This window comes from Ochotona princeps, chromosome 11 (assembly GCF_030435755.1).
Source record: "Ochotona princeps isolate mOchPri1 chromosome 11, mOchPri1.hap1, whole genome shotgun sequence".
Lineage (NCBI taxonomy): Eukaryota > Metazoa > Chordata > Mammalia > Lagomorpha > Ochotonidae > Ochotona > Ochotona princeps.
The window spans coordinates 39,654,688-39,675,036 of record NC_080842.1 but is presented as its reverse complement, the minus strand read 5'-3'; the positions used below and the strand labels follow the sequence as shown (position 1 = coordinate 39,675,036).

At 40.0% G+C, this 20,349-nt stretch overlaps 1 protein-coding gene across 1 annotated transcript in view; it reads left to right on the top strand.

Moving 5' to 3' along the window:
- The window catches only part of CCDC25 (coiled-coil domain containing 25), a 29,040-nt gene extending 15,308 nt beyond the window's left edge, over positions 1-13,732 (top strand). Inside the window, exons 5-9 of the mRNA XM_058670054.1 lie at positions 1,367-1,442; positions 3,521-3,624; positions 3,842-4,044; positions 10,514-10,559; positions 12,270-13,732. Of these exons, the coding sequence (XP_058526037.1) occupies positions 1,367-1,442; positions 3,521-3,624; positions 3,842-4,044; positions 10,514-10,559; positions 12,270-12,299 (459 nt within the window). The 3' untranslated portion in view covers positions 12,300-13,732. The remainder of the gene's footprint in view (positions 1-1,366; positions 1,443-3,520; positions 3,625-3,841; positions 4,045-10,513; positions 10,560-12,269) is intronic.
- The last annotated feature ends 6,617 nt before the right edge of the window (positions 13,733-20,349 follow it).

The following is a 20,349-nucleotide window of genomic DNA, read 5'->3' as shown; positions in this document are numbered from 1 at the left end:
TACAGTTCAGTAAGAACTGGGGCTCACATTTTCAAGCATGGCTTTAAACTTGGATTAATGTCTCATCTCTGTCACTTACTAGGAGATGTTGGGGACACTGTCGACTTACTTAACTCTACCAGGCTTCCTTTTCTTTATTGGTAAAGGGGGATTATATCAGCCATTTCTCATGACTGTTTACTTAGCAGCTACTATCTGGTGTGTACTCAAAAAGTGGGTGTAGGTTCAGTTAATTTTATAAATTCTGTTACTGTCACTTTGTTACAGCTTAAATAGGAATGGTTGTGTTCACATTGTTATTAAGATACTACATTCAGAATTCTCTATTTAGCATTGGGGAAATATCCCCTTGGATGACGTATGCCTTCTAAAGTAGTAGCATTCCAATTGCTTATTTTTTGGCAAATGTTATGTGTTTGAGAGATTTCCACTTAAAATCAAAAGGGTTTTATAAAATAATTGAATGTATCTTAAACTTTTAGTTACATGTAACATTTAATTATTAGAGGTGTTTCTATAATTTCATTCCTAGTAGGAATCTGCATTAAATTGATTTCCATTTTTCTTGCCTCTGAAGTATGTTAGTGCTTTGGGAATTGTTCTTATTCATGCTTGATTTTAAGGCATATTAATCTAGAGGAAAAAACTAATTTTATCTCTTCTTTGTGGTGACTGATCGAGATCTAACGACAAGACATATTATCTCTTTGAGAGGAAGATCAATAGGGACCTCACCCCAGAAGATGTCCGGTTGTTGAAAGTTGGCACCATTTTCCCACATGGTGTCTAAAACAATGAAAAAAAAAGAACAGGGGCTGGTGTAATGGCTCAACTGGCTAATCTTCCTCCTCCAAGCACTGGCATCCCATATGGGCACTGGTTTGTGTCCTGGTTGTTCTACTTCCTATGCTTGTGGCTTGGGAAGGCAGAGGAAAATGACCCAGGTTTGGGACACTGCACCCACGTGAGAGACCCAAAAGAAGCTCCTGGCTCCTGGCTTTGGATTGACTCAGCTCTGACCATTGTGGCCATTTGGGAATTGAGCCAACAGATGGAAGATCGTTCTTTCTGTCCTTTGTAAATCTGCCTTTCCAATGAAAATAGATAAATCTTTAATAAGTAAATAATAATTAAAAAGAGACAAATACCAAGAATACTCATATCTAATTAACATTTGGCACTTTTCTTTCATATCATTTTTTTTAACTTATTAAGTATCAGTAATTTACTTCATTTTTCAGTTTTCTATAGTACAGTTAAAGAGCTCTTTGTAGTAAAATATGGCCTAGTAATAAGCAAATCAATAATGGACTCTGAGTTTTCAAGTGTTAATTACTAACAAGCTGGTGGACCTTCTGTGTTGCAGGGAGAGAAGATAGAAGACATTCCAAAGGAAGTGCTGATGGACTGTGCCCACCTTGTGAAGGCCAACAGCATTCAAGGCCAGTTTGCCCAAGTTTTCTGAGTTAATATTGACTTTATCTGAAATGGATTACTTGTTAGATACTAAGAAAAACTTTGGCTTTCTAATCACATGAGATGTGCCTGCCCCCTGCTGTATTAAGGTAGAATGTGGTTTTGTTACCAGTCAGACCAAAAGCTAATCTCCACACCTCTCAGATTTTCATTATCCTACCTGAATTTCAGCCTTTTTAAAATTCTTTCCATTATTTTGCATAGAAATGTTGTTTAGATCTGCATATCCTTAAGATTATAAAAAGGCTTATAAATTTGATAATGTCAGTAAGCAAGAGATTTATTTTTTATTATTTATTATTTGATGTCTTTATTTCTATTATTTGTCATTAGATTCTAGAACTGGAGCCTAAATCACATATTTTCGATTTTTCTTTCCTCCTATGTTTATGTTACTTTTTCTCACTTTAAGTTGCAGTGCTACCAAGACAGAGGTCAGTTAATTCCTTCCACCCCCAATAACTCACAGAAAATCTTATTTAATTGGTCTGGGTGTCCCCGAGAATCATCATTTTTGAAAAGTTTTTGCGGTGATTGTAATGTGCAGCATGGGTTAAGAACAATTTTTCTAAATGTTTTAATAGAGCATGAAATGGATTATATGCTTACTGATTGTTTATTTCTACTGTACAGTTTTAGGTTATTTTTAAGATTTATTTATTTATTTATTTATTTGGAAGTCAGAGTTGGAGAGAGAGATCTCTTCCATCCACTGGTTCACTTCCCAAGTGGCCACAATGGCCACGGCTGAGCCAGGCGAAAGCCAGAACCAGGAGCTCACTAACACTTAGGACATTTGCATCACATGCCCAGCCCATGTGAAGAAAACTTCACACAATGTTTTATAGATATTGTTCTTCTCGGTGGAGCATTTATTTTCTCCCAGTCTGAGTGGCCTCTGCCTTGCCTGGACTTTCTCAGCTCTTTATTTCTGCCTGTCTAACCGTTTGACATGCTCTCCGTTAACCTGGAGTTCGCCATGTACTTCGCTCCCCTCCTTGGGAGTCTCAGAAAGCAGTTTATTACCTGACCCTTGTTCGTATCCCCTGCAGTGCAATTACACATAGAGCTTTCTCTCAAAATTCTTATTTCTAAAAAAATATCCAAACCTACAGAGAAGTTGGAAGAAAAATATGATTGTCATACATTGATTTTGTAATTTTTCATATTTATTTGCTGTATCTTTAAAGATAGCGTAGTCTTTGCTAACTCTTTGATCCCAATCATCTGAAAGGAAATTGTAGGCATCATGACTCTTCATTATGTATCACCTAATAACAAGGACATTATCTGAAGTCTTTATTATCAAATTCAGGAAATTTGACATGAATTCAGTACTATTATGTGGTATACTCACACAGTCCATATGTAATTTTTGCGATTAGTTCCACTATTATTCCTTGGTAACCTTTCTTTTCCTTCATGCAGGATTATGCCTTCTATTTATTTGTCACCTCTTTAATCTTCATTAGTCTGGAGACATTTTTGTCTTTCTACACTTTACAAAGTGGAAATCACATGTACGGTATCCCAAAGCTTGGGCTTATCTGATGCTTCCTTTTGATTAGAATTACATTCTGCATTTTTGGCAGGAACATTACATAAGTAAAATTTTTCACATTCCACTCAGGTAGCACATGATGTCGTTTTGTCCCATTTTGGGCAATACTGACTTGGACCACCACCACTAGGTGGTGTTCACCAGCTTTCTCCAGTATATGTGGGGATTTACTAGACATTGAAATCTGTCACCATCTAATTTGGGAGGAGAAAGATGGTGAGTTTTTCCTGAAGAGGCACAGCTGGTTTCCAGTAGTGCCAGGATAGAATTCAAGTCTGGTATCCCAGGCCACGCTCCGTGTTTGATGTCAGCTTTGCCGCTTGCCTTTTGTGGGTTGTTTTTGAAAACCTCTGTGTTGTTTAAGCAATTGGATGGCTTGTTCTATTCTAAGCCTTTTCCTGTGTTGGTAATGTGTCAGTGGGTAGGGGGATGCGTTACTCAGTCTCATCCTGCCTGCGTGTTGAAGACGGTCTCTCTTGGCAGGCTGCAAGATGAACAACGTTAATGTGGTATATACACCGTGGTCTAACCTGAAGAAAACAGCTGACATGGATGTGGGGCAAATAGGCTTTCACAGGCAAAAGGATGTAAGTGTTTGCACCGCTGTGGGAGGCACAGTCCTGAGACTGAGTGGGGTATCCATCTTTTCTGTCTGACATTGTTATTAAGGGCTGAGCGTGATGGATCTTTTATGAAGTGAGTTAAATTGGGTTGCTAAACCTTTGGATAGCTTTACCTGTCTTCTGGGCGGGGGGCGGGGGCAGGAATAAAGACCCAGTATTTTTTCCCCTGTTTCCATCACAGGTAAAAATTGTGACAGTGGAGAAGAAAGTGAATGAGATCCTGAATCGATTAGAAAAGACCAAAATGGAACGTTTTCCAGACCTGGCAGCAGAGAAAGAAAGCAGAGACCGTGAAGAACGGAATGAGAAGAAAGCACAGATTCAGGAAATGAAAAGGAAAGAAAAAGAAGAAATGAAGAAGAAGAGGGAAATGGATGAACTTAGGTATGCTGGAACTGATACTGACATTGACCTCAAAGGTCTCTTCCCTGCTGACTTTAATGATGGAATAGCCCTTCAGAATGGTATATGGCTTGAAGGAAGGACAGATGAGTGAGCACATGCACAGATTTCAAACTTTTTTACACTGGAATAAACTTCCAATTCTTTTATCCATGAACTTTTTGAAGTACTGTCCTGTAGAAAAGACAGATTCTGAAATTTTTTTTTTTTAAAGATTTTATTATTATTATTGGAAAGCCGGATATACAGAGAGGAGGAGAGACAGAGAGGAAGATCTTCCGTCCGATGTTTCACTCCCCAAGTGAGCCGCAACGGGCCAGTACGCGCCAATCTGATGCCGGGACCAGGAACCTCTTCCGGGTCTCCCACGCGGGTGCAGGGCCCCAAAGCTTTGGGCCGTCCTCGACTGCTTTCCCAGGCCACAAGCAGGGAGCTGGATGGGAAGTGGAGCTGCCAGGACCAGAACCGGCGCCCACATGGGATCCCGGGGCTTTCAAGGCGAGGACTTTAGCCGCTAGGCCATGCTGCTGGGCCCTCTGAAATAATTTTTTAAAAAAATGTATATTGCTGTGTTTTTCAAATGAATTGCCTCTATTGAGGCAGTTTATGAGAAAGTGAAGTGAAATTACTGATTTTATTCTTGGTTAAAACCATTATAAGTTATCTTTCATTTTTTGTTTGTTTTAGTTGCAGTTCTTTGGGAAAGGAAAATATAAGTATTGAGAATTAGCTAGCTGTACTATATGAATAGAGTTCTTGACTCTAAAGGCCAACACTGCCAACTCCCAAAACTGTTCTACGCTCTATTTCTGTATTCTGAAGTTTCCTGTAATTAACATGATGAAGCCTACTGCAGAGCACTGTAGTTCAAAACAGTAAAGTAATGCTCCTGAAATTCTGATTGAATAAGGCCAAATGAATGCTAAACTTTAAAAGTTTTCTATTTCTACTCTAACAAATCGCTGCATGTTTAGTAGCTTAAGGCAATTCAGGTATATACTCCTCTAGGATAAGATGCCAATAACATTCTCACTAGGCTAACTTCAAGATTTGTCAGGCCTATGTTCTTTTCTGGAGGCTCTCCTAAAGCATCTGCTTCCTTTTGCACCTGGACCTTGGCTTGCTGCCCTTCTGTCTTCAAGGCCTGCAGAATCATTCACCCTACCTCTCACCACTGCCTTCTCTGCTTCTGCAGGAACTGTGCTTAGGGCGTGTTTAGGTAACACACTGTAATCGCCCCATCTCACAGGCCCTTATCTTGATCACATCTCCAGTGCCACTTGCAATACAAGCTAGCACATATACAGGTTGTAGAGATAAGGATGTGGACAATCTGGGGTGGAGAAACACAGAAGCGTTCTTTTATCTACCATGTTGAAGCTATATAAATATATAGTATAATACCGAAAGAGGGTTTTACTTTTTCTTAAGTGAAGAAAATTATTCCTGTGATTTCTAGTACAGAATTTCCACAGCTTTCCATGACATCCTGTAGATACCCTTTGTGATAATAATACCAAGAAGAAAAACGTATATCAGAAGGAAAAGGTATTCATAACATCAACTATTGGGAATGGTATATAATTAGAAAACAACTGTCTTGCTATGTTCTTCCTCAGTTGTCTTAAAATACCTTGAATTCTTAGAAAGAATATTGGGCCAGAATATAGGTATTCTGATCACTGACTGACCACATGTATGTGTTCCTTTTGGGCTTATGCTAAAACAAGATGGATAGCTTCACTTAAAATATATTCATATTAAGAGCTTACTTAATTGTTGTAGTGAGTTATAGTCTTCTGAGATCGTGAAAGAGATTAAGGCATAGATTTAACTATTTGATAAGTGTTTGAAGTTAGCTTTATGTTATGGGTGAAACAAAAATAAGTACAGTGAAATTTGTGGAATTATGAGTGATGCAGGATTTAGAAAGCTAATTTTTTTTAAGATTTACTTATTTTTCTTGGAAAAAGAGATTCACAGAGAGAAAAAGCAATAGTGAGAAAGATACTCCATCCACTGATTGACTCCTTAAGTGGCCACAATGGCTGGAGCTGAGCCTATGCAAAGCCAGATCTCCTTCAAAGGTGCAGGGTCCCAAGGATTTGGGCCATCCTCTATGGACTTCCCAGGCCACAAGCAGAGAGCTAGATGGGAAGTGGAGCAGCCAGAACAGGAACTGGCACCTATATGGGTTCCCGGCACTTACAAGGTGAGGCTTTAGCCACTGAGCCATCACACTGTGTTCTAATTTTTTTTTAAGTTTGGATTAAGGAAAAATTGATAATATGCCTCTATATAACCTGAGTTTGTTTAGAAACATGATATAATGGGTTAGAGATATAATTTTGCTTTATTAAGTTATTTAAAATATTTTAAAGGATTTATTTATTTATATTGGAATGGCAGATTTATAGAGGAGAGACAGAGAGAAAGATGTTCTATCCGCTGGGTCAGTCCCCAAGTGACTGCAGCAACCAGAGCAGATCTAATCTGATCTGAAGTCTGGAGTTTCTTCCAGATTTCCCATGTGAGTGCAGGGTTCCAATGCTTTGGGCCATCTTCTGCTGCTTTTTCAGGCCAGAGGCAGGGAACTAGGTGGGCAGTGGAGCAGCCGGAGAAGGAACCAACATCCATATGTGATCCCAGTGCTTGAAGAAAGAGAATTAGCCAATTGAACCATTTTGCCAGGCCCTATTTTTTAACTTTTACCACTTACCACCTATCAAATACTGCTAGATTAGTTCACTTAATCACAACATTAGTTATGCAGATAGATTGTCTCTGTTTTATAGAAAGGGAAGCTGAGAAGAAGTAACTTGCTCAATAGTCATATAGTTAATTGGGCCCTGATTCTCAAGCCCGTGTATTAGCACGCTTTTCCTTCTGTTCAACAAAAGTCTACCAAATAATTATGTCATAATTTATATGTTAGAAAATTAAGCGGTATGCTATAAAGCTTGAAGACATTTAATGTGATTTTATTAGTTTCAAAACTTGTAATATTTAAACCAAAGAACCTGGCAGTTGAAAGTCTTCATATCCCTTGTGCTTTATTCTGTGGTGTCACAAACTGAGGGGGGAACCTCTTAATCTTACTGAACAAATACTTTCTTTGGAGTTTACTTAATCAGTCCCACTTTCTAAACTCAGCAGTCACTTGTGCTTTCTGATCATCTTACAGGCCTCAGGAAAAAAGAAACATTGGTTTCTTTCCGGTTAATGTGTTGACCACAGGCTGCAGACAAGGGGAGAGTTGATGCAGGGCTGTAGCGCAAGGTATGAGCTGAGCTGTGTTCTGAAGCGTTTGCTTGGCATATCCAGAGCGGCAGGTGCACTCTTTAGTCACAGTCTTTGGGAAGTTTCAGCAGACTCCTGAGTTTCTAAAGCCCGTTGTGAAATCCATTTTTATACTTTTGTAGTGCTAGCATTACTTTCTGTATGAGTTCTCCACCCAAAAGGTCCAATTCTGTGCCTGTGACTTATTCTGTATTTGACTTTTTGTGGTATCAACCCAAAACATGTAGTAACATCCAAATTAAGCCCAAATTCACGGAATGATTACTGCAGCAAGATTAATGTGTAAATGATTACATCTGGTAAGTGGCAAAGCAGGAATTCAAACTGCTCTGTGATTCTGAGTTCGTACTCTGTATCATGTTACCTTGAAGACAAGGAATGAACAAATTGCCATGGCCAAAGTCAAGGTTATACATAGAAGGAAAAAAAGAAACATTAGGTACATTACAGAGTAACGTAAGTTTTTTTTTTTTTTTTTTTTTTTTTTTGTCTCGAAGTTCATGTTGTTAGTCAAAAGGGATTTTTCTGGATTTCCTGGAATATTTAGAGATGGTTTTAATAGAATAGGTATGAAGAAGTAATGGTGAGGCCATTGATGTTGAAACAGATGATGTAATTTTGTGAAGAATCAACTGCTTTGATTGGCTCTTTTTGTTGCTGACACACCTACCGCCACTGTCGTCTTCTATTGCTAACGCCCTGTGTGTCCCCCCTCTTTGTGTGAATTCTGATTTCCTGCCAAGGATTTGAGTGTCAGTGGTTCTCCTTGAATGTGATCCAGTGCTTTGCGTATGCAGTGAGTTATACATAATATATAATGAATGAGTAACTGAGATTGGTTTTCCTGATAGTGATTCTTGAAGCTGAGATCAAAATGGTTAGCTGCTTTCAAAGTGCTGGGAGGATGCTGTACTGACAAAGACCTTATACAAGACAAGGCAGATAAGCAGGGCCATGCAGAGCCTTGTTGACCACGTTTATCTTCATCTTAAAGTCATAAGATGGCTTAAACTAAGAGGTAGTAGAGTGAGGATTATATTTGGGGAAGGTAACTTTGCCAATATGAATGTAAAGGGAACTGAGAATGAGAATGGATAAGCCAGTTAAGAAGATGTTGGAAGTTTTCCATATCACAGATGATGGTATGGTACTGATATGGAGTTAGAACTGTACCAATGGAAGGAATTTTGCACATACAGCATTTTTTACATGAAGTATTTGACTGTAGGTTGGGTTGAGGAAAGGGACTAAGACTCCTAGGTTTCTGGTTTGAAATGGAGTGGACAGAAATGTCATTTCTTTAGCTTGGCAATTCAGGAAAAGAACTAAACTGTGTTTGGTAAGGGATAGATAGACCATGAATTAAGATATCAAAATAAGAATCTGAGTGTACCTTTACAATATCCACAATGTTGCTATGCAAGGAGTTGGACTCAGAGGAAATATGTAGAAAGGTAGAATTTTCTGTTATTTTCAGATACATGGGAATTCTGGCCCAGTGGTTCTTCACCCTTGCTTATGGATTTCCACAACTAAGCGTACAGATCATTTTTACTGGTAATTTTAAAAACTACACTTTAGAATTATCTTTTTTAAAATTAGCCTGTCTTTGTTTTACTTCTCATGTACTTGTTGATCTTGGGTCTTATTTATTACAGATAATACTTACTAGTATCTCTCTTTAGATGTCTCCCAGATGTTTTTAACTGTGACAAATCTACTTTTCAGTTTCTACAGGTCATACTGACTTGAATGCCTTGTCATTACCTTGAATGCAAAATGTCTCAATCAACCACATCTTCTTTGCAATATTTTCTCATTTGTTCTCATTTGAGCGTCATTCTCTTCAAATCACTCAACCTAGACCTCTTGATATAGGCCTCAATTTGTCTCTTACGGATCTTTGTTCCTTCTTTACGTTTTAGCTGTTAACACCGCGGATGCAGATTGGACAGTTGTAGCAGGCTGAACTTCATTGTAAGCATGTGGGTTTAGGCATCATACTTGAGAATCAAAACCTAGATTCTCCTTTAATAGTTCTAAGAACTTGGCTAACTCATTTAATCTTCCCAATTCTGCTTATATGTATATGTAAACATGTAAATGTTAATATAAGAAAAATATTCCTTGCCCTGTAATGTGACATGGAGAGTAGAAATAATTCATGAAGCATTTTATTCAGTTCCTGGGAAATCGAGAGTATTCAGCAAATAGTAAAAACTTATGTTGGTAACCTCCACTCTTAACCTCCACTCACTTCTCTCTTCACTCACTGCTCTGTTTGCTATAAAGTCACAGGTGCTACATGGTCTCACTTTGTCTCTGTGTATTCCCTAATAGAATTTTTCATGTTCTCACTTTGTTTTGTCGCTGTGTATTTTTTATTAGAACTTTTAGCTGTTTGGTTTTCCCTCCTTGTAAGTTCTTTGGGTGCTATATTTTGTCACATTTTTCATTTTCTACTGTCTTCCCAGCCCATCCTACACCCAGTCGTTAGCACAGAGTCATATAGTGTGGATATTTCATAGATTAGTATTCTGGCTCTGCTGTACTCAGTCAAGTATTTGGGCTTCTTGCTGCCCTCATTGTGTTTGCTCATGGAAGTAGGACAACATAGTTGTGTCCCCACGTCCGTGCAACTTGATTGGCCCTTATTTTTCTTCCAGATGTCACCTGGGTTAGGTTGAATGTCAACATATTATTATAAATGCTATCCCTTTGCCCTTTGCTCATTCCACTCTCTGGATCTAAATACCCTCTCATTCATCCTGCCCACTTGTTAGGCCTAATTTGGGTCCTACCTCATTTGTAAAGGGTACCCTGACTGTTTCTTGACTATACTGATAAGTTTCCTGCTTTGAATTCCTGTAGCATCTGCAATGTGGGCTATATAGTTCAACTGTGAATCATATCTGATCTTACCTGTGGTTAAGTTTCTTCTCTAAGAAATGGGAAAGATACCACCTAACTCGCAAAGCTGTTGTGAAAAATGTATGAGAAAACTTTGTCATAAAATGCTATTCATGTCTTATTTATTGCTTGTTGGTGTTTATCCTTCCAGTGTTGTGATGTCCTTGAGGGCAGAGCTGCTGAATTTCTTCTGAAACCCCTCCATGGTGCTAATAAGTAAATGAACTTTTTTATCTTCTAGGAGCTATTCATCACTAATGAAAGTTGAGAATATGTCTTCAAATCAGGTATGTTCAAGTAACTTGGTCTGATGATGTGCCTTGAAATAGTTCACTAAAAGCTTTTACTAATTGAGGTACTAACCATTATTGATTGTCTTAATGCAAATAACTCATTCTGATTTGGCAGCTAGAACACTGGATTCTGTCTGACATTTCTCTCTCCTTCCTTGGGGATTTTTTACCGTATTTGTTCTTCAGTAGATTACCTGATGGAAAAGGATTGTCTGCTGTAAAGTGGAGATCTAATGGTATTTACAGATTTTTTCCTTTCTTCCCCCTATTTTCCAGTTACATAAATGCTAAAGTACCTGGTTATTAATATTTTATATTATCAGTGTGACAATAGAGTTCATATTGTAATTGAACCAGAACAAAATTATCTCCTTCAATTAAAAGTACTAGCTCTAAGACTTAACACATTAGCCTAAGGGACAAAATAACTGACTTTCAAAGTAAAGAGAACATATAATAGAAAAATTGTCCAGATGCAGCCTAGGACTTCAGATATACTACTTTAAAGTTCCTGTAATCTCCAAATACAGGCACTCAGATACATATGGGAACTCTGCAAATCTAACCCATAGACTTAACAGCAAGTAATGCATTTTGTTTTCACCAACCCAGACTTCCTTATTGGGGCATTCATTCTCCGTGTTTGGGATCAAAAACTAATGCTTGAAGTTACATTATGACTCTTTTAAATAATGCTGGTGGTATATTGATTTAGAACTCTAGGGCAGTCACAGCCCTATTATAAGCATTTTTCTGCTCTTCGTAAAGATACCAAAGACTTTTTGCTGTGGCCTTGTTTCCTGGTGGCCAAAGGAAAACAATCACAGAAAATCCGTGAACGAAACTGGAAATAAAACCAAACGTCACAGAAACCATCCTTTTCTATCCATATCTCACACTTTCTTGCCATCTAATAAGGACAGCTAGGAAGAATAACATGTAGTATAAGCTTAAGCTGTATCCTTTTCTCTGACAACACTGATGTGCTGGTGTTAGCCCGCAGGACAGGGATAGAAAGCAAAACCAGCACTCTGTTCAGGTCGACACTGTCAAACAAACATTGGCAGACTGCCCTTGGTAGTGAATGCCAGCCAGTAAGGTCACCATGTGAGGTCTTTAGGACTTGTTTATAAGCCACACAATAAGACTGGTCTCATTATACCACCACATAAAGATTTCTTTCTAATCAAAAATTTAGTAAAACACACAACTTAATAATTAACCTATATTTGGCTTACTAATGATTTTTTACTATTAAAAAAATACATAAACCATCTTGAGAAATCACAGACCTGTGACAATCTTGAGGGTGAAAATACTGAAAACCTGGCGTTTTTCCCACTGGCAACATTGTCGGCACAAATCTATTGAGGTAGTATCTGAAATATTTGTTGGAGAACCAATCATGTTTTCTTACAGCTGTATTTGTTAACCACAACTATTAGGCTAGTTGGTCTTGATTTTATAATTTGAAAGTCTTTGTGCACTTGTTGCTGTGTAATCAAACTGTGCAATGACACCCTAGATATATCTGCAAGTCTAGGAAACTAACAATTTGATGAGATGGAGAAAGAGATGAGTGGATTTAATTTTACTTAACTCTGAGGTTAGTAATAAGGAGCCTTCTTAAGATTATAATTTGAATTAGAATATTTAGTTATTCCTTTTCAAGCCTTTTCTGTTTCACTTTTTTATTTACTGCAGGACGGCAATGATTCAGATGAATTCATGTGAGAAGAGAAAAGGATCATGAATGATGTGAATATAGAGACAGTTGCGGATCTTTTTGACTTCAGCTATGCTCTGGATTATTAAAAAAGCAACCAAATTTCTACCTTTATTCCTCAGATACTGATGTTGGGGTTAAAAAAAAATTACTTCTTTTTCTTTTCTTTTTCTGACAGAAAAGGATCAGACATGCAGACAGCATATCATTTAGCAAAATGAAAATGTTTTTGCAAGAATTATGTCTTGATCCTTTATGAAAGCTGGCAGCTTTTGCTCTTGAGATAGACTTTCGAACAAACCAGAAAAATATTTCTGTTGCTGTGGTCTATCCCTGAAAACAGATGTCTTGAAATGCTTTTCATACTCTTAAAATATCTTCACTTCCGTTAAGAAGAATGTGTTGATTGGAAATATGCGTGAGCATGTCCTCATCCCAGATTTCTGGATTAAAAAAAAGGCACATGGATTTTGAAGATGATAGTGACATTTTCAGATTTTTGGCTTCAATATTCATGTTCTATTGTGACCTGAGTCTGTTGGCATAATAATCCTTACCTCTCAGTGTTTCCCAGCTCCTGCATCTGTCCTTGCTTCCTGTGAGTGGACACGTCCGTCTTACTTCATCATGCTTAAAGAAATGGTGGGTGTGAGGGCTGAGCTTGGCAGCACAAAGTTAACCCTTGCCACATGTGTAACAACTTAGGAGAGAAGAGTAGAGCACTCCTGCCTCAGTCCTGAGGGAGAAAGAGGAAGGCATTCTCTGGAATCATTTGGGAGATTATCATTCACTTGATTTTTGACTTGGGAAGCAGGATGCAGTAGAAATCTATATTGTAATTGTAATTTTTAGTTAGGATTAAGCATTTTGCTAGCCAGCCAGATTTGTTTCTTTGCCTTGAAATAATATTTATCTTGAGTTGTGACCTCATAGTTGATTTTTGGTTGTACATTCAATAACTTAATACAATACAACTGCTGTTTATCTGATCTACCCTGTGTTCAGTGTGATACAAGATGATTATTATTCTTTGGCATGTGTAACACTAACTATAGAAAGAGACAAAACCAAACAATGAAAAAAAGAGCAAGACCTACAAAGTAGGAGACGTAAAAACTATTCCCAGAACTCTGTATGCAATGTTTTATTGTTAGTGTAGTTTAATCAAGCAAAAATTATGTCCTACCTGTGATGGCTTTGGAACTGTGGATAAAACCAAAAGACTAGTGTTTCCATTAAGTTTAAGCTGGCATGTTAGAACTGGAAAACTCTCTAAGGCATAACCTGTTGGCCAAAATTTGAGAGGAGAAGGAAAATGACTCCAGAGATTGTTGATTTTGTGTGTTTGTGTGTGTCTGTCTGTCTGTCTGTCTGTGATGATATTCACAGCCTGGAGTTCTGAAATTTAAAAGTTATAATAAAGTATCATATTTTTATCGAAGTCATGGATCTAGAAGTTGTCTCAATTTTGTTATAAATGGAGCAGCCTCATTCCCGAGCTTGTTTGAGGGGTAAAATTGTTGGAAAAACTTCTTTGTCATATGCAGTTTTACAAGGGATAATCATATTCCTTCTCCGTGAAAAAATGCTTCTCTCCTGGGCCCACATGAATAGCCTTTCTCAGACACACTCTCGATCGAATGTGCATCGGTGGCTCTGCTGCAGCCCCATCACCTTTCTGCCTGCTGTTCCACGCACTCCTTTCATGCTCCCCAGCAAACACTTCGGCGCAGCAGATGTGCCTGCAGCATCACCTGTGGCTCCTCCGCATCTGCTTCTGCAGGCTGCTCTACTCCATGCTGCAGCACCTGCAGATGAGCTAATGAAGAACAGATCTGTTACAGAGTATGTATGAGACCTCCTGTGGCCCAAATGTTGAAAATTTTCTAATTCCCAGCTTTTATTGGCTAAAAATGTCAAGATCTGTCCTGAATTCTTTGAATTGAGTCTCTAGCTTTCCATTCACTTCAGCTGTTCTGTCCAATCTCCCCCTGCTTCAGCCTGGGTGGATTTTTCCCAGCTCCTGTAGTTGCAGGGAAAATTTGTGAATGTTGCTATTTTTGTAGTCAGATTGTGCCCTTGTTCAAATCTGTGACTCCTGAGACTTTATGAATCTGAATTGCTCAGTTCTATCTCTAATTTCAGTACTCTGAGTATGTAAGCAAGGGTTATATTTTTTAAAAATGTGTTTATTTTTATTGGAATGGCAGATAAACAGAGAGAAGGAGAAACACAGAGAAAGATCGTCCATCCACTGGTTCACTTCCCAAGTGGCTGCAATGGCTGAAGCTTATTAGCTGATCAGAAGCCAGGTGCAGGGGCCCAAGACTTTGGGCCATCCTCAACTGCTGGATAGGAAATGGAGTAGTCAGAATATGAACTGGTGCCCATATGGGATCCCGGCGCATGCAAGGTGAGAATTTAGCCACTATGCTATCTGTTGTGTTAGGCTCAAGGGTTGCCTTTTTTTTTTTTTTTTAAGATTTATTCATTTTATTACAGCCAGATATACACAGAGGAGGAGAGACAGAGAGGAAGATCTTCCGTCCGATGATTCACTCCCCATGTGAGCCGCAACGGACCGATGCGCGCCGATTCGATGCCGGGAACCCGGAACCTCCTCTGGGTCTCCCATGCGGGTGCAGGGTCCCAATGCATTGGGCTGTCCTCAACTGCTTTCCCAGGCCACAAGCAGGGAGCTGGATGGGAAGTGGAGCTGCCGGGATTAGAACCGGCGCCCATATGGGATCCCAGGGCTTTCAAGGCGAGGACTTTAGCCGCTAGGCCACGCCGGGCCCAAGGGTTGCCTTTTTAAGTTTGTCACAGTCTCTTACATCTTGATAGCTTTAGGTTTTGCCTTATCCCCTTTTATTGATGAAATCATTTGGCAAGGGAGTTTCGTCAGTTCTGTTGCTGTAACAGATACTAGAAAAATATGGAAGGTTTTAACAGTGATCTCAAAATAAGTGGTGGGCTTTAGCTGAACTTCTTTGTTATGTTTTCGTGCTTTTCTTCATTGTCCTTAGCTTGTTCTTGAAACATAGATTTCAGTGAACCAGTTTCACTGTTCCATGTAAGACAGAGCATGAGTCATATCCACAGCAAGGTTAGAGAGGGAGGGTTCGCTTCAGCTAAAGGCCAGAGCCATTCTTCATGGAGTTACATGTTCCTGGGAGAGGAAGTTCATTTCTGAGCCAGAGCTGTTTATAGAGAAAATAAGGTGGCAAAAATGAATAAATGGACCAATTGTCTTAGACTGAGATCCAATTATAATCAAAAGTGTACAGTTAGAAACTTACATTTCAAGCTAAGTGTGAATCTTCCATCTAGTTCCAGTTGAGCAGGTAAGCTCAGTAACTTGGATGACACTGCTGCTGCCTGAGCAAGTTCCAATTTATGCACAGCTTAGTGAGAGCTCTTCCACCAGGCACATGTGGGTAGTGTGGGCAGGAGAACTGTGTGTCTCATTTCAGAGTATCACACCACCAGCTGCAAACACAGTGTGTCCTAGATGAACTGTAAAATGTAACAAATGCTTGTAGTTTGGATTGAGCCATGTGTTCGCGCAATTTCATTTTTTACTTTTCTTCTCCAAGAGTCATACTTATTTTAGGCAAATGAAAGAAATTTCTTAACTATGTGTGATTATACCCTTCAGTCATTTTTGTTCCTAGGAGGAGAGGAACAGATCAGAATAAAAGGCGGATGGGCCAAGAATTCCAGGAAGGGAACTGAAGTACCTAGAACTAAAAGTCCATGATGCGTGAGCATTTAGTGTTTGGAGTTCCCAACTTGCCCCCTTACCCTTCCCAATTCTTAGGAATCTGCCTAAAATGTTAGCCTGTAGATCAATCCAGTGTCCCTCTCTTCACTTCTCCCCATATTCTCCCCCCCCCCCCCCCCCCCCCCGTCAAAGTTAGTATTTGAAACGGGATCTTTCATCTGCTAATTTATCCCCCAGGTAGCTGTGTTGAAGGCTGGGCCAGCTGACAGCTGGGAGCCAGGAACTCCCTCGGAGCCTGCCATGTGGGTAGAAGCAGCCCTGGTATCTGAGGTATATTGATAGAAAGTTGGGTCTGAAGCAGAGTAACTGGGACTTGGAACTAGACCTTCTAGTTTGGGATGCAAATGTCCCAGGTGAGATCTAACCCACCATACTGCTAACCTTTTGTGTGGCTAAAGGAAAATAGTAAGGCAAGATATTTTACAAGTAAGGAGATTTATTTATCTGACAATCCTGCTAATTGGAAGGTCCGAACAGCTGGAACCAGAAGCCTGGTAAGGACCTCCTTGGCTGTGACAAGAAATGGCCATGCTAATGGTGTGACCAGGCTTTGTAACAGTCTGGTCTCTGGGGAATTCCTTGGGTCCCATGAATCTACTCATTAGGCTGGAGTCCTGTGGTCTAGTCACTTTCCGCTGGGCTCTACCCGTTACAGGTTCCACCACTTTGCTGCCACGCTGGAACCAAGCTCCCAGAACATGAAGCTTCGGAGCGACAGACAACAGCAACCCTGGCAGCAGGTGTGAGGCCACGGATTTGAGGACTTCCTGAAACAATTTTACAGATAAGTGCAGGGTCCTGGGCTAGTTGTAGAACTTTGCCCCTCTGTCATTGAGCTTCCCTTAATGTTACTTGGAATGTTTGCAGGGAAGTACTAGGGTTGAGAAAATGACCAACATGTAAGTTTTTCTTCGAAGTAAAACATACTTGAATTCTTAAATATTTCCTAGCAGACATTTGAGTTATATTTCTCTTTGGTTAGATTAACACCTGCATCTGTAGATTTTGACTGCCTTAGCTACTGGAATTCTGGGGTTTACTGTTTGACCAAATCAATCTATATGGGAAATGTATACAGTTTGAAACCAGAACTTTTTTTTTTTCTCTCAAGATTCATCTGTTTACTTGGAACACAAATAGAGGAGAGACAGAGAGGTCTTCTCTCCCCAAATGGCCTCAGTGGTGGCCAGGTCTGAGTAAGTCCAAAGCCAGGAGTCAGGCGTTTTCTTTCAGATCTCCCATATGGGTTCAGGGACCCAAGGACTTGGACAGGCTGCCACTGCTTTTCCAGGTGCATCGCAGGGAGCTGGATCAGGAGTGAAACAGCTGGGACTCAAACTGGCACCCATATGTGATGCCGGAGCTTCTGGTGGCAGCTTTACGTGCTATGCCACAGCCCTTCACCAATTCTTAACAACAATGTGCAGATTCATGTAAATACTAGTTAGACCAAGCAGTACACTGAGAACAAGTACCTATCTCTTGCCATCTGTTAACAATGTTTGGTCACTAGTTTATACATCATCTGTTTTTGTCTCACATTGTTTGCTTAAGTTTGGCTTTCTGATTTTATGGTGATAACTGTTATTGAAGGGACCAAGCTTCCCATCTTAGTGCTTATGACTGAAGGTCTGCACTGTAGCAGATAATACAAAAAACTGGTCTCTGCATTGCATGTGCTAATTGGTACTGACTCAGCATTTTCTGCATTTGAACACAGCCAAGGAGTGGCAGCCATGGGAAATTACTGCTCCAGAAATCCCTGTCATGTCTGCCAGTGCTCTAACCTGGTGAGTGGGTGTCAATTTTAAGTTTGAAAAAGCAGAAGGAATGCTCCAAAGTCAGTGTTGTGCTTTGTTCCCACATCAGTCCACTCGTGTAACCACCACAGCTATAAAAATAGGAAAATTACAGTCGATATTTCACATCCTGCCTAGAGGAGGTCTTAGCTGCCCAGGAACCTGCTGGTGTTTTGGTTTCGGCCTCAGCAGTTTGCTTTGTGTTGAGAAAGTTCACATTTGCTTCTGACTTCAGAAGAGAGCCAGTCAGTCAGGTATTACAGGCTGAATTGTTGGTCTTGGAACTTCTAGACCCTTGGCAAAGACACACTCAAACATCAACAGGTTATAGATACAAAGAAAATATCATTAGAGGCACTGTACAGCAGTATCCTTCAACCATGCCAGGCTTGCCAGGACTGATCTTCAGCAACAAGGCCCTTACATTCATATTCTGACATCCCCCTCACAATTGGAGTTTTTATTTTAGGGTTTTTGTTCTCAGCATCACCAAGGCTTACATAACTCATTTCAAAACTAGAATTGCATTTCAGAGAGTCTTTGTTAAGGGGTGGAAAATCATAAAGCTTACATCATGTTACAAAAAAAAAAAAGCTTTCTTGGTGCCCAGAATTAATATTTCAATGAGAAGAGAGAAGGAGGTTGTCGTTTCTCTGCCAGGGAGGAGATTTATGCTGCCCAGTTTAACACCAGCTATGGATCAAGGTTCTATAACACACTAGAACTTTAGCTAACAAAACATTACATCAGTCACCTGAGCTTTTATATTCTTGCACATCAATCAAAACAAGAACTGCAGATGGAGCTTCTCTAGAGGGTAACGGAACTACACAAACCTCTCTTCAGTGCTGCTTCCTCCCTGCAGGTTTTCCATTGGTTAACTAGAGGAACAGCTCAGCACCCCCCACCCCCAGTATCTCCTGGGCTTCAGGGTCAGAAAGAAGTGTGAACACATTTTGTAAGTGCATTTGGGTTTCCAGTGGCTGGAGATTTTTCTGTTTCCATAAATCTGATCTGCTTCTCCAATGCAGAATAAGTAAATAAATCTTAGAAAAATGTAGGAGGTGAAACTACCCCAGTTCCCCTGCTTGAGGGTCAGCCAATGCTACCAGTTTTTGAACTGGGGAATTCTGTAGGCTTCCTGGCCTGGAAGAATTGGGGGCTCAGCTGGAAGGATGAAGAGGTTTGCCTCTGGGGAATGTCATTCAAGGAAACACCAGACATCACACCTGGCAGCTGGGACTTCAGGAGAATGTGGGTGCAGAAACAGAGATGAACATAGAGATTAGGCATCCTTTGATGTCTGGCCCAGGGATCAGAGCGGACACAGTTACAGCATGGCTTCCTAGTAAACTGTGTTTTGGTTAAAGTATGAACTCAGTGACCAAAGAACATGAGAAAATAGTTTTGTCTCAGTGTGGGCTTGAGGAGGGAGGAAGAACAGGACTGGCCCCACGCAACTCCATATGTCTTTGCCCAAATTGCCCTTTGATTCTACCCAGGGCCAGATGGAACCCTGCTGCCTCTTTGGACCCCAACAAAGGGACAAGCGAAAACTAAAGCATTTTGCTAGTATGTACGAGTGGTAGACTGAAGGAAGAGGAGCCATCCACTGTTTCTGTCCATGACTTTCCCTTCCTTGATTGTGGACTTTGAACAGACATCTACTTTTCTGTGTGACTTAACAACTCAGTTGTCTTCTCTAGGCTTCCATTGATCCATTGGAAACTGAGGAATAGGATGAGCAGGGGTTGTGAATTCTAGCACTCCAGGGCCAGGATAGTAACAGGCTTGAGAAAGGCAAAATAAGGTGGCTCGCATGATTAATGACTATGAGGCATTGTAGAACACATTACTCTGTAAATGGGGTAGTTGCCCAGCCCAGCTGTATGTTGCCATAGGGAAATCAAGTATATAAGCAAAGCCAATAAATATAAAGTACATTAAGGAAGTTGAACTTGATAGGACAGAAAAAGGAAATGATTTTTGTTTCAAAAGCTTTCTTTGACAATGCTCTGGTTTCTCTTCATCCTTTGATGAATCTTGGACCAGATTCCTTGACTTCTCAGTTACTTTCCCATCCAAGAGCAATTCTACTTTAAAACTATGACTCCCTTGGAGCTGTGAAAACCTCATGCTCTTTAAGTAAAAGTTTCAGGCTCATATTTCAAAACTTTCCCTTTTCCTGGTTATAGTCCACTTTGCCTCCTCCCAGCAGCCAGCTCCTCCAAAACAGGGGCTGAGGGTAGACAAAGTAGGCTTAAGAAGTGTCAGCTACTAGACAGCTCCTTGACAAGAACAGAGGTTAGAAAGGGGGAAGTCTTTGATGGCACTAATGTGACCTGGCTGGTAGTGGCACCAATGCAGCTGGTGCCTCCCGTGCTAGTTATTCATGGGACTCATTTGTGGATTCTTCCCCATTTTCAAAAGGCTTGCTGGTGCTGTGTTTCTGTGACCTCTGAATGCTCTTTGTAG